This window comes from Vanellus vanellus (assembly GCF_965231255.1).
Source record: "Vanellus vanellus genome assembly, chromosome: 3".
In the NCBI taxonomy this organism is placed as follows: Eukaryota; Metazoa; Chordata; class Aves; order Charadriiformes; family Charadriidae; genus Vanellus; species Vanellus vanellus.
The window spans coordinates 46,489,186-46,500,806 of record NC_138907.1 but is presented as its reverse complement, the minus strand read 5'-3'; the positions used below and the strand labels follow the sequence as shown (position 1 = coordinate 46,500,806).

The 11,621-nt window shown below is 37.4% G+C and overlaps 1 protein-coding gene across 2 annotated transcripts in view; it reads right to left on the bottom strand.

Moving 5' to 3' along the window:
* Window positions 1-1,438: 1,438 nt before the first annotated feature.
* SIPA1L2 (signal induced proliferation associated 1 like 2) overlaps window positions 1,439-11,621 on the bottom strand; it is a gene marked incomplete at its 5' end in the record, with an annotated part of 89,655 nt that continues 79,472 nt past the window's right edge. The window contains 4 exons of one of the 2 annotated variants that reach the window (XM_082481871.1): window positions 1,439-2,639; window positions 3,510-3,591; window positions 5,129-5,252; window positions 6,196-6,249. In XM_082481871.1, coding sequence (XP_082337997.1) covers window positions 2,493-2,639; window positions 3,510-3,591; window positions 5,129-5,252; window positions 6,196-6,249 — 407 coding nt within the window. In that variant the 3' untranslated portion in view covers window positions 1,439-2,492. The remainder of the gene's footprint in view (window positions 2,640-3,509; window positions 3,592-5,128; window positions 5,253-6,195; window positions 6,250-11,621) is intronic. The other variant, XM_082481872.1, reaches the window with a different exon arrangement.

The following is an 11,621-nucleotide window of genomic DNA, read 5'->3' as shown; positions in this document are numbered from 1 at the left end:
GGTTTTTCAAAGTGGACAAAGCAATCCTCGCACCAGCATGTTCACAGACAAATTGCCCGAGTTGTTCAGCACTGTCACTTGGCAAAGTCTCCAGCCAGATGGCTTTGCTAATGACTCCTGTAAGGTGTTTAAATCAGAATCTAGTGTAACACATGACGGCCATGTTTAATTACTCTAAGTTAATGCAGCTTAATGGATATTGCTTGGTATGCAAGAGTCAGAGTTTTTGATGAAAAAATACAAAGACAAAGTAGTCTTTTCCATTTGAATGTAAGGATACCAAAGCCTTGATTCTCTGCCCGTGAATAACCTTTCCTAAGAGCAATCATTCAGAACAATTGTTATAGCAGAGACAGACATTTGATCAACTTACAAAACATTTCTTAGCCGATACGCACTAACAGTGGATACAGAATTTTACTTGCATCAGCTGAATATATTTAACTATTCAGCAACTTTCAGTAGGTTTGCCTGAATGCGTTCAGCTGGTGAAAGGAAACTGGGATACAATCATGACCTTGATTTTTTTTCTCTCAGACGGATAACAGCAAAAGTGCTCACTAATCATAGAATGGTTTAAGTTGGAAGGGACCTTGAGATCATCGAGTTCCAACCCCCCTGCCATGGGCAGGGATACCTCCCACTGGACCAGGTTGCTCAAAGCCCCATCCAGCCTGGCCTTGAAAGCCTCCAGGGATAGGGCCTCCACAACTTCCCTGGGCAACCTGGGCCAGTGCCTCACCACCCTCAGAGTGAAAAATTTCTTCCTAATATCCATTCTAAATCTACCCTCTTACAGTTTGAAGCGATTGCCCCTCGTCCTATCACTACATGCCCTTGTAAAAAGTCCCTTCCCATTTTTCCTGGAGGCCCCCTTCAGATACTGGAAAGCTGCTATAAGGTCTCCCTGGAGTCTTCTCTTCTCCAGACTGAATCATAGCTTCATTTCATTTTGCAAAACTGCACTTTTTTGGCGTATACTTTAAGCTCCGTACTATACACAAACCAACTCACATGCTAACGCTGCAATCAAATCCTTGATTGCTGGCACAAGAAGATGGCAAGCTATTTGCAGCTACAATTAATGCAAAACAATATGAGAAAAACTAGACCCCTTTCGAAAACTTTCTTTAGGAGGTATTTTTGGGTAAAGCCGTTTTTCTCCTAATCAGTGCCTGTGAACAGTCAAACCCGCTTTTGCTGCTTGAAGCTACCTCTTCAGTTATAGGACAGGACACACCAAAGAGATCAACTTTGATAATGCTGACAGTCCCCTGATGGAAACAAGGAACCGAGAGAGCTCTGGGGGGCTGGACTGTCTCCGGACTAGGAACCTAGAGAGCGGGCTGAACAGAACCCCTGGTAGCTGTGGTTATACGAGATATACAAGATAAAATCATTCAGGTTTAGATTTTTAACATTTATTAAAAAAGCAGGATGTATGTTCATTTCAAATTAAACAGTTAAAAATGTTAAAGCATACAAACAAATCAATTGTATACTAGCAGCATCCAATTGTTAGAATTTTCTAGAACTCCTCAGTACAGTCTTGGCAAGCTAAAAATATTACAACTTGCAACCAACTGACCTCACCATAGTGCAGATAAAACAAACTTTATAAAACCAACAATTTAGGTTAAATAAGCTTAAATAAAGGTGTTAAATACAAGACACTTGATCAAAGCTTCTGTACAAAGATAAACAAATTTGGCATTGTACAATTGATTGGCTGGCTCACACCATACATGATTTCAATAGTTAAGCGGTATAACTGTTGAGCTGAACATCAACTATACAAAAGTAACTGAAGTTGGGAGTGGGCTAACGCCAGTGAGCCATTTACAAGGCATGTGTATTTTTAGAAAATCAGAACACTGTTTATATTCAGGCACCATTTGTTCCTGCAAATAAATAATCTCTAATGTATCTGCATCCAAACTAGTGTTAAACACATCAGTGCTAACATTTTATAAACACAGCTTTGTGACTATTCACTATACCTCCATTGTTATTGCTATGACAATGTGGACTGTGGAAATAAAACTACTGTACATACAAAAAAATAGAGCACCTTTTAAACATTAAAGTATACGTCTGGTTATTCTTTTTATCTTACAATACTGAAGCCCAAGCTAATGTAAATTGCTTTAACATCTTCACCAGCGCACCTGAAATGCAGGAACTAAAACCCCAAATATTCCTCTTCAGGCAAGCCCCAGCCAGCGCATCTTCTAAAAATGTCTAAAATGACACTAAGGATTCTTTACATTCATCTGCACACAAACAAATATCTGCTATTCTCTGCTTTCTTCATATGAACTTAAAGACGCATTACCACAGTTCTCTCTCCTTTTCAAATGAGTTAAGCTGGACAGAGAATGTAGCAGAAACACCTAAAATGGATTGTGAACACAGTGAAATTATTACCCCGCTAATTCAAAAAAATACAGCTGTTACGTTGTTCAAGGAAGTATTTTCCAGGGGCCCAGTCATTAGGATTTTTTGTCTATTGTATTGAAAAACCATTCCGTAAATTTCCTCAGCTGAGCAGCTGCTGTTTGAGACTCCTCCTGAAGCCTCATGTTATCTTGTCTCAGATGCTGTACCTCTGCTTGGAGAACTGCCTTGTCCTGTTTTTCCTGGTTAACAAAGATACAAGTTGAGCAAAGTGAGTGGTCGTGGCGACAGCATTTATTTTTGTTGTTAATATTTCTGTGCAAGTCATAGAGCTGTATCTTGTCAGAATGGATGAGAGCGCTCAACAGCTACTAACTGTAAATTAATTCCCCAAATATGCTCCAACTACCTCATTCGTTCTGAGAAAATATTGCAAGCTAAAAGGAAAACTAGATGCTATTTTAATAGAAAAATTACAGGAGTTTACTCCATTTAACCAAACAAAAAATAATCAAGCACTAAAAGGATAAGAAGCTTTTAGGTATCACAAATCATAGGTGAGAGCCCAAGCCATACAGAATTGATTTCAAGCATACGTTAAGGAAGAAAAATATCTAATTTCACATTTTCCCTTACATGATTACTTTCTTGCCAAAAGCAGTCTCGTTTCTACCACTCCTGGCATTGTCTCTGACTCAGCACTTAGACAGCAAATGAGACACAAAGCAAGTCATTCGTACACGATCAAGATACCACAAGGCAACAAGGATGCCAAAACTGGAGTGTCCGTGTCCATACCCCTATCCTTTGTTAAATCCGAGGTACCATCAATGGAGATAAAGCGCCTCATTCTTTCTGGGCTACGACCATATGTAGGACAGTTATTCTGGAGTAAAGACCCATAAACCGGTTAGCCTTGGGGCAGCATGTTCACGTAGCCATTCCCACCAGACCTTCTGCACCTCGGAGTTCTGGTCAACCACTGGGCTCTACCATTCGTTAATTTCACTAGATAGTTTAACTGATGTACTTTTTTCAAGTCCTTGATGAAGTCTGCATAAAAATATAACTATTAAAACTGGAGAGTTATAATATCGCTAACGGTCTCCTACCTTTCTCAGGTCGGTTTGTAGTTGCCGGAGGATGACTTCTAGCTGGTTTACTTTTCCAGTGAGAGTACTTGGAGCATGTTCCCTGTAAAGCAAACCACTGCCTTCACTCTGAGTTAATTAAAAACATTTTCTCCCCCAGCTTCTGCAGAGTAACACTTTTAGGAATAGCAAAGCAAACAAATCAGTTTAGGCATCGTTAGGAAAACACGGACAGAACCAGCATGAGCAAAAGACTATTACTGCAACGTAAACCCGTTGCTGCAACATCTGAAATATGACCCTGCCTCTCACGCAAATCAGGCAGAAATTACAACGATTTTAAGAAGGAATGCTTTAGGAATTATTTACACGTACCCCCACAGTGTAAGTCAAACTTGCTGCTAAATGGTGTGCCGAGCACATTTGTTAACAAGCTGCTTTCTGATAAGGCCTGTACTAATCTGAGGCAAGTGGCGGCAGCAATTACTGTAAACTGAAAGAGCTGTTCAGAGTTCTTTTGTCTGGTCTGCAGTTGTGTCATTTCCAGTAAAGGCTAAACCTATGGCTTTATGGCGACAAATATTTTGTTTAAAGGTCAGAACATATGAAACATCGCCACAGGTTAATCAAACGCACGAGTGAAAGAAAATACTGAGAATAGCTTCTTTCCTGTATGACAGTGAGCAGTGCGGGAGACAGTTTCATACATGTTATAGATGAAATTAGCCCTAATGTGAATCATTTTGTCTAGAAGAGAGAAGCTTTATGTACAAAGCGGAATCAGCTGCTTCATGCAAGTGCACAAATCTGACAGATTTGCCGATGCTAAAAGTGGAACGTCTTTAACAGTCTTTTGCAATCCTTACTGATCACTGGGCTGGGGAAAGATGTGGACTTAGAAGTCATTACAATAAATGCGCTTTACCCTGTAAGTAAGTTAATTTGTGTAAAATTGGTTCAAATTAAAACGTGATAGCATAACAAGCAAGACGACTTTTCCCTCCGTTTCCTGTTCTTCCATTCCTGCAGCTGAAGAGCTAAACTAAGCAAAGATGTGTTTTTCTTTTAAATCATGCTGGTGGACAGATTAATCTGCTGTATCTGTGTTTTTAACAAATACACTCCTCACGGCAGGGAAGATGGGAGGAGGGGAAAGGGAGGAAGGAGTCCTCAGTTACAGGTTCTCTTGATTAATTTACCTTTGTATAAATGAACAATTATGGATTTGCAAGTAGCAAATAGTTGCAAAAGATAGGTAAGAACACCTGTTCCAAGGTCTGAGACACTTGCTGCAGATAAGGTTACTGCATACTGCAGAGTTGAGCTCCTTTTATCGGTTCGATTCAAATGAAAATAGAAATAAGCGTAACACAAATTATAATTGTTTAGGCAGAATACAGTGAAAAATGTGATTAGCTGCAACTCTCCATCTAACCGTACTCTGCATTAGAGGCATATTTAGTGAGAGAGCTTTATGTGACTAGAAACGTTTTTCAAAATTAAAGACATGATCAGTCAAGGTAACAGGTCTGCCATCAAATAGCAGTGAAACATGCATACAGGCAATTTGACATGCAACATTAAGGGAAAATCTTTTCTTAAGATATTTTTGTAAGCAGTAAGCTTTAATTCTGACATACCCAGTAGCCTCAAGGAAATCTTTTCCGTCTGTGGGACTCTCATCCAAAGGTAACTCTTGTGTTCCTTCCAAGCCCTGAGCTTGCTGTATATCATTCAAGGTGCAAAAAGATGCTACTCTCTGATCTGTAAAAAAGTAACATAAGGATACGTTTAAAGCTGGACATATATACAAAATAAAAGGCTATATTATAGCCATTATCCTGGCTCAGTTAGAGAAATGGATGTAGGTTTCTACATCACAGCTTTGAAGATAATCAGCAGATGTAAAGTATATTCCAACTAGTTGGCTTCCCCACATCTGCATCCAAAGGCAACCTCAAAGCAATTTTTTTTTTTTTTGTATATTGGCAGAATAAGACAGATTTGTTTGGACCAGTTAATACTGATATAAACAGTATATTGGTCTCGATGAAATATGCAGAAAACCATTTGAGAAGTCAGGGACACAACCAATGACTAATAATTCAGCAAAAAAGTTTTCCACGGACTTAAAGCCCTCAGATTCCTCAGAAATCTGCACTGTTCACTTCGTACTGTTTTACTCTCTCAAGCATTTGCAGAACCTAATGGCAATCTGCATACTTGAAAAACAGTAAATTCACACTATTTTTATCAATTGAGTTTTTGTTATATATATTACTAGGGCACGCTATTATCTACATTGGAGTCCACTGGAACGCAATCTAACAAGCACAGATGTAATTACCTATGGATATACAGTGTGGTTGCCAAAATACATCAGTCACCACATAATAGAAGTATGCCATGCAGATCATCATTGCACAGAACAAGAGTAAGTGATGCATTCATTAGGATTTAATTTGTCTTCTTTAAAAAAAAATAAAAATCCATATTCTGCGGAGATCGATTTAACCCATTTCTGTCAAACAAAATCCATGTCTGTAGGCTTGTATAAATTCTGGCAACAACATGCCTGCCTTGCCCTCTCTCCCCTTGCTCTACCACCCCACAGGCCCGAAGCTTGCATCATCATGCAAACGTGCAAACATAGGAAATATTAAAGAAAGTTTACAAAAGGCAAAAGCCATCAATCCCAGACCATCACCTAGAAACGGCGTGTGATGACAGAACGGCCCAAATTCTTCATCTGAGTCAAAACCTGGAATAAGATTTAGAATGTTCCTATAAACAAGACAGTCCATCGCCACCGGAGCAGCTGTGGCCCTCACGTACAGCGCACACAGTAGAATATGGCCCGTGCAGCTCACGCTGGCTCTCGCCCTCAGCCTTCCAACGCCATTTTGACAGAACACCCAAGTTACAGGAAAGAGTGAGGTGTCGCGCCCCGTGTCTCTAATAGTAAAATCCAGTATTACGACACAGCACGACAACTTGGCAGAATACATAAAAAAGACAACCCTCCAAACTCTACGCACCCGAACAGTGAATGCAGGCCACACCATTTTAACTACGAAGGAAATTTTGGTTTAAAAGTTCTACCAAACAAAAATAGGAAATCACTAAAAAGCTCTTTAAAGGGATTTTTGTTTTAAATGAATAGTTTTAAGGAATAGCAAAGATTGACAAATCATTCTATAATATAATGAAGAATAACTGCATGTAATTTTTTGTCCAGTTTTAAAGACCACAGCTTGTTTCCCTGTTTTTAGCCTTATTTTTGACTAGTGATGGATCTCAGCAAATATGAACATGACTTTTTCATATGTGCTGACAATGAGGTAAGAATGTAATTTTGAACACATAATCAGTGACGTAAGTTACAGATTGAAACTTAAGTTGAATAGATTTAATTAGTACAGACAAACTAAAACTAGTTTCCCAGATCCAAAGCAGTATGTAGGCAGGAAATAAGACTGTGTAAACAGTCAGTTTGAAGTACCTATCTAATTCTTGATTTCACCTTCATACTGTTCACATTTTTATTACTACTAGATAGAAAAAAATAACGCCAGCAACAAATGTTATGCTGTTGCCTATTTTTCCTATGGCCAACAATATGTGACATGTGACACTGTGTCTCAGAGGCAATTCTACTGTAATAATCTGCACTACAGCAAAAAAAAATCTGCACTTTTCTTCCTCTGCCGAGTAAGCTTAACTAAAGAGAATGGCCACTTGTCTGGTTTATTTTGTCAGTTGAGTAAATGTTTTGTCAGCTTGATCTCCCCAGCAGTATTTGAAAGCATCTTTTTCTTGATGGGTAAAAGCAGGTGCAAAACCAGGTACATGCAGCTGTTAATGAAATCACCTGATGCCATTTTTAAACACAATATTTTAAAATATTTTCATATTATTTCAACACAGAACAGAAATATAAAACACGGGTGCTCACAATGAAGTATAATGTGTGGATTTTCTTCCTTGTGCAATCCCTAATGAATTTCAACTCTATATAATTAAAAAAGTAATACTAACACTTATAGTAGGAAATTACTAAACCTTTTCTATTTTCCTAGTATAACTTCAATATATTTTTCCAATATTCATATCGTTATAAAATACGAAACCATATTCTCACGTTCATCAGGTGAGGAATAAAGTCATTACATGGCTACTAATAACCAGAAGTCTCCAATCATATGACATACTATGCAAATTCCTGTGTTGCTCTTCAAGGAGTAGTTAATTTTCAAAAGCCAGGTTGGTGTCAAAATCATTCTCTGAACAAGGTAGTAACACAATAAATCTCTGTAATAACTAGTATATCAACAAGATCCTGGAATAGCAAAACATCTTGCCTTTGAATACTTTCCAAATACTATTGAAGACACATTTAAATTTTCAGTAACTATATCAAATCTCACTGATGTCCCTGTAAGTATTCGTGCTTTGCATTAGTTTCACCAATTTACTATTTAAATTAGAACTGTTTTTAAACTTGAAGTGTGGTGAAGGTTGAACTTGTGCTTCAAAGAGCAAAATCTTCCTACTGATTTTTGGTTTGTTTGTTCTTAACAGAATAGGCTCGGCTTTATATTCATGAAAATGAAATCAAAGGTACCTTTACTGGTGGTTAATTTTTCAAAAGAAAAATCAAGTGCATTTCTGACTATGATGCTATAGACAAAAGTTCTGCTTCCTTGAAACTACAGGGACACCTCCTATTCAATTCAAGTGATATGTCCATACTAAACAGAGGAAAATACATATAAATCTCAGAGCTCTTATTTTTATCTGGGACATCTTTGCCAAACCCCACATAGGACCCATGCATAGAAAACTATTTTCAAAGATATAGAGGTGTTTATACCAAAAGTTTAAGCAACAGTTGACTTAAGACCAAAGATGAGACAAATTCAAGTACACATTAAAGTAATAGAATTGCACAGTTGTAACCACTAAGAATTTGAATCCGGATTTTCATTGTTCCAGACTACTAACAAAGGCCAGAAAAAACTCCAGACAATTTTGATGTGCTGGAGAGTAGAAAAGGCTCAAATGAGTATAGTGCATGAAGCTGCACTCTCATTATTAAGGCAAAGTTGAACCAAACCCACACACTGACATACTCACTGAAGCAAAAAGAGTTACACATGCATGCACTAGAAATGACCAAATGTTAACTAAATATTTTCATTTTTTCTTTTTCTAGCAGTTTAACATACTAATTTGGTTAAAATAATTATCTCTCATGCTGAATGCTTCACTTCTTTCTCATTATGTTATGTGTAGCATTACTTGCATTAAGCTATAAAGATTTTAAATGGAAGTATTAAAATAATATTAATTATAGTAGCACAGATGTTTCTGCAAAGATAAATTGGCATTAAGAAACACTGCATTCTGATTGGCATTAGTAGACGTTCCAAAAAATAACCTGAAAAAACATCAGAAGTTGAAACCACCTATTTTAATGAACTAAATCAGAGACATCAGAGGAACTTTCTTAGGTTGTTAATTCCCACAATATGATTTACTAAACACTAAATAGCTTTTTAAAAGCACGATAAACCCAGTTAAAAGTAGCGCAGATACTACAAAGTTCTATTCATAATAATAATAATAAATATTTATGTTTGCATTAATTCTCTTCTACAATGACAGTAACAGATATGGACATCTAGAAAGGCTTCTCCTTTTGTTACCCAAAACATTGAAAAGATCCAAAATTAGCCACCAGTGACACAATACACGTTGAAAGCCAGTCCTTCTTCCCTAACTTGGAAATCTATTGGAAGGATAATGCAGAAAGAGAATTAAAAATTACATTCTCTCCTTTTTCCTCATTCTTTTCCGAGATTTCTTTGTTCTCCTTTTTCTAATTCAGCTTTCCAGCTTATTCTATAAATTCCCGTATCCTTATCTTTACTAATTTCAACACGCTTTCTTTGGTTTTGCTTCTTTAACTCCTCCTTTTTCACCCCAACTGCCCTCCCTAAGCCCCCACTTCTTTTGCTGTACAGTCACATCCAGTTCTACCTATTTTTTATTGTTTGCTTCAGGGACAGATACAAAAGTATTACAACAGTGTACTTCGAGCGTGTCAGCTGCTCCCTGGTTACTGTCTCTGCAGCGCCCACCAAAATAAGAGAAGGGAACTGGAAGCAGCCTATCCATGTACGAAAGAAATGGAAGGCTACCCCTTGCTCCTGCCTGCCTGCACGCTAAAGATGATCTCTGGAAAAATATCAGAGTCAAACCTATATGTCCTGCAAAGGAAGGCAGTGCAAAGACTTAAAATAACATTGCACTGGGCTCCAGCTTATGGACGCTGACCCTCAACAGACGCGGCTCAAGCAAAACCCCTTACTGAGGCAGCTTCTGGAGCCCGTGGAGTTAACGCCTGCACAGCTCTCCATTGCGCTGCGAAGACCTGTCTTAGGAATAACAGAGGATTTTCAGGAAAAGTTTGAAGTAAATATTCAGCTTACCACAAAAGTCCTTGCCAAGCAAAAGTAGTGAAAAGCACTGCCATCATGCTTTCAATCAAAAAAAAAGTCATTACTTACTCCACCCTCATGGATCATAGTTTAAAAACTGCTGTCCTACACAGGAGCTGGATAAAAGCTAATACTAATTAATAAACAATCTAGTCAATTGCTCATTTGGGGGAAGGGAAGCTAAAAATGAGGTCGCTGTTCTTATTACACCCATGAGTAAACTCTGAGTACAGGTGATGGTAGCAAAAATCTTGCTATTTAACTCTTAATCCAATTAATGCCAACATTATAAGCACCTAAAAAGGCTATATTTAACATTAATCGAGATACAACTGTATTTTAGGACAGATGAAGGATTGTGAGGCCCATATTATGGATTTTGAACTGATCAAAATATGTAACTTCTCAGTGTACAATCTAGAGAGATCACAGGGGAAGAACTCTGACCTCGGAATCAGATTGGCAATTCTAATAAACTGATATTAAGAAGAGACCTGTACAAAGAAAAAACAAATTAAGTCATGTATCTATGTTCTAGGACAGAACACAACTTTGAAATATCAGGTTGGCAAAGCCAAACTAGTGAACAACTAACATTTATTTCTTAAATCAGTATTAAACAAGCTCTATCCATTTCGTGATCTTTTTCGTTGAAGGTTTTGGGGGGTGGTGGTGGTGTTTGTTCTGGATTCTTTTGAGATGGATCTATATAAAATGTGATCACATTTCCACACAGTCTAATAAAAAGATAAAAGCAGTTTTGTATTCAGAAGTGGACAAATTTTACAATCATCCACTTTCTTTTTCCCATTACTATAATGCAGAAGAGTAGTTCCAAGCTATTTTTAAATAGCAAGTTGAAGCAACTCCTAAGTCAACACCATCAAAATACATAAAGAAACTGTTCCTAGTAATTCATATCTAACACTTTCCCTCCCAGTGATTTTTTATGACATGCCTATCAGTTTGGGTTTTTTTAAATGACTTTCAAATTGTAAGACATAGGATAGAGGAAGTTGAACATGGACTTTAAAATTCCATTCCTTGTAAAAATTTCAAATTGCAGTACTATGAATTTAGTCAAAACATTTTAGAAATCATCTAACATATACACAGATGACACTTTTGCAGAGTCCTAAAAAGAAAACTATGTTCCTTTATACAAAACTAGACTATTATTTACTACTCAAATTCTTGCAATAACTAAAGAAAACCCCCAACAATAAAAAGCTTCTGTCTTGCGACTCAGACCATCGGTTCTGCAGCGTTACCTGCAGATATAGCTAAGATTTTTGCAACTAAAACCCAACAAGTGAATACTCCTCCTGCCTAGGACAGGCCACTGTGTATAGCTATGTTGTTCTACACCTTTCTCAAATTCAAGTGCTAATTATACTCACATAACACTTACCAAAGTGAAATTATTTTCTTGATGATATTGTGTAGTAAAAATAATGAAAATCTATTAGTTTTCAAGGACAGTTGCTGGTGATCACCAGCTACTACTGGTACAGAATGACCTTTTAGTCAGCTGAACTCAACATTTTTATTAGCATTGTAAAGTCTTCTTCAAGTACAAAGGTACAGAGTCAGTTGTTTAGTGATCCAAATCTATTTTCAGTTATTTAAG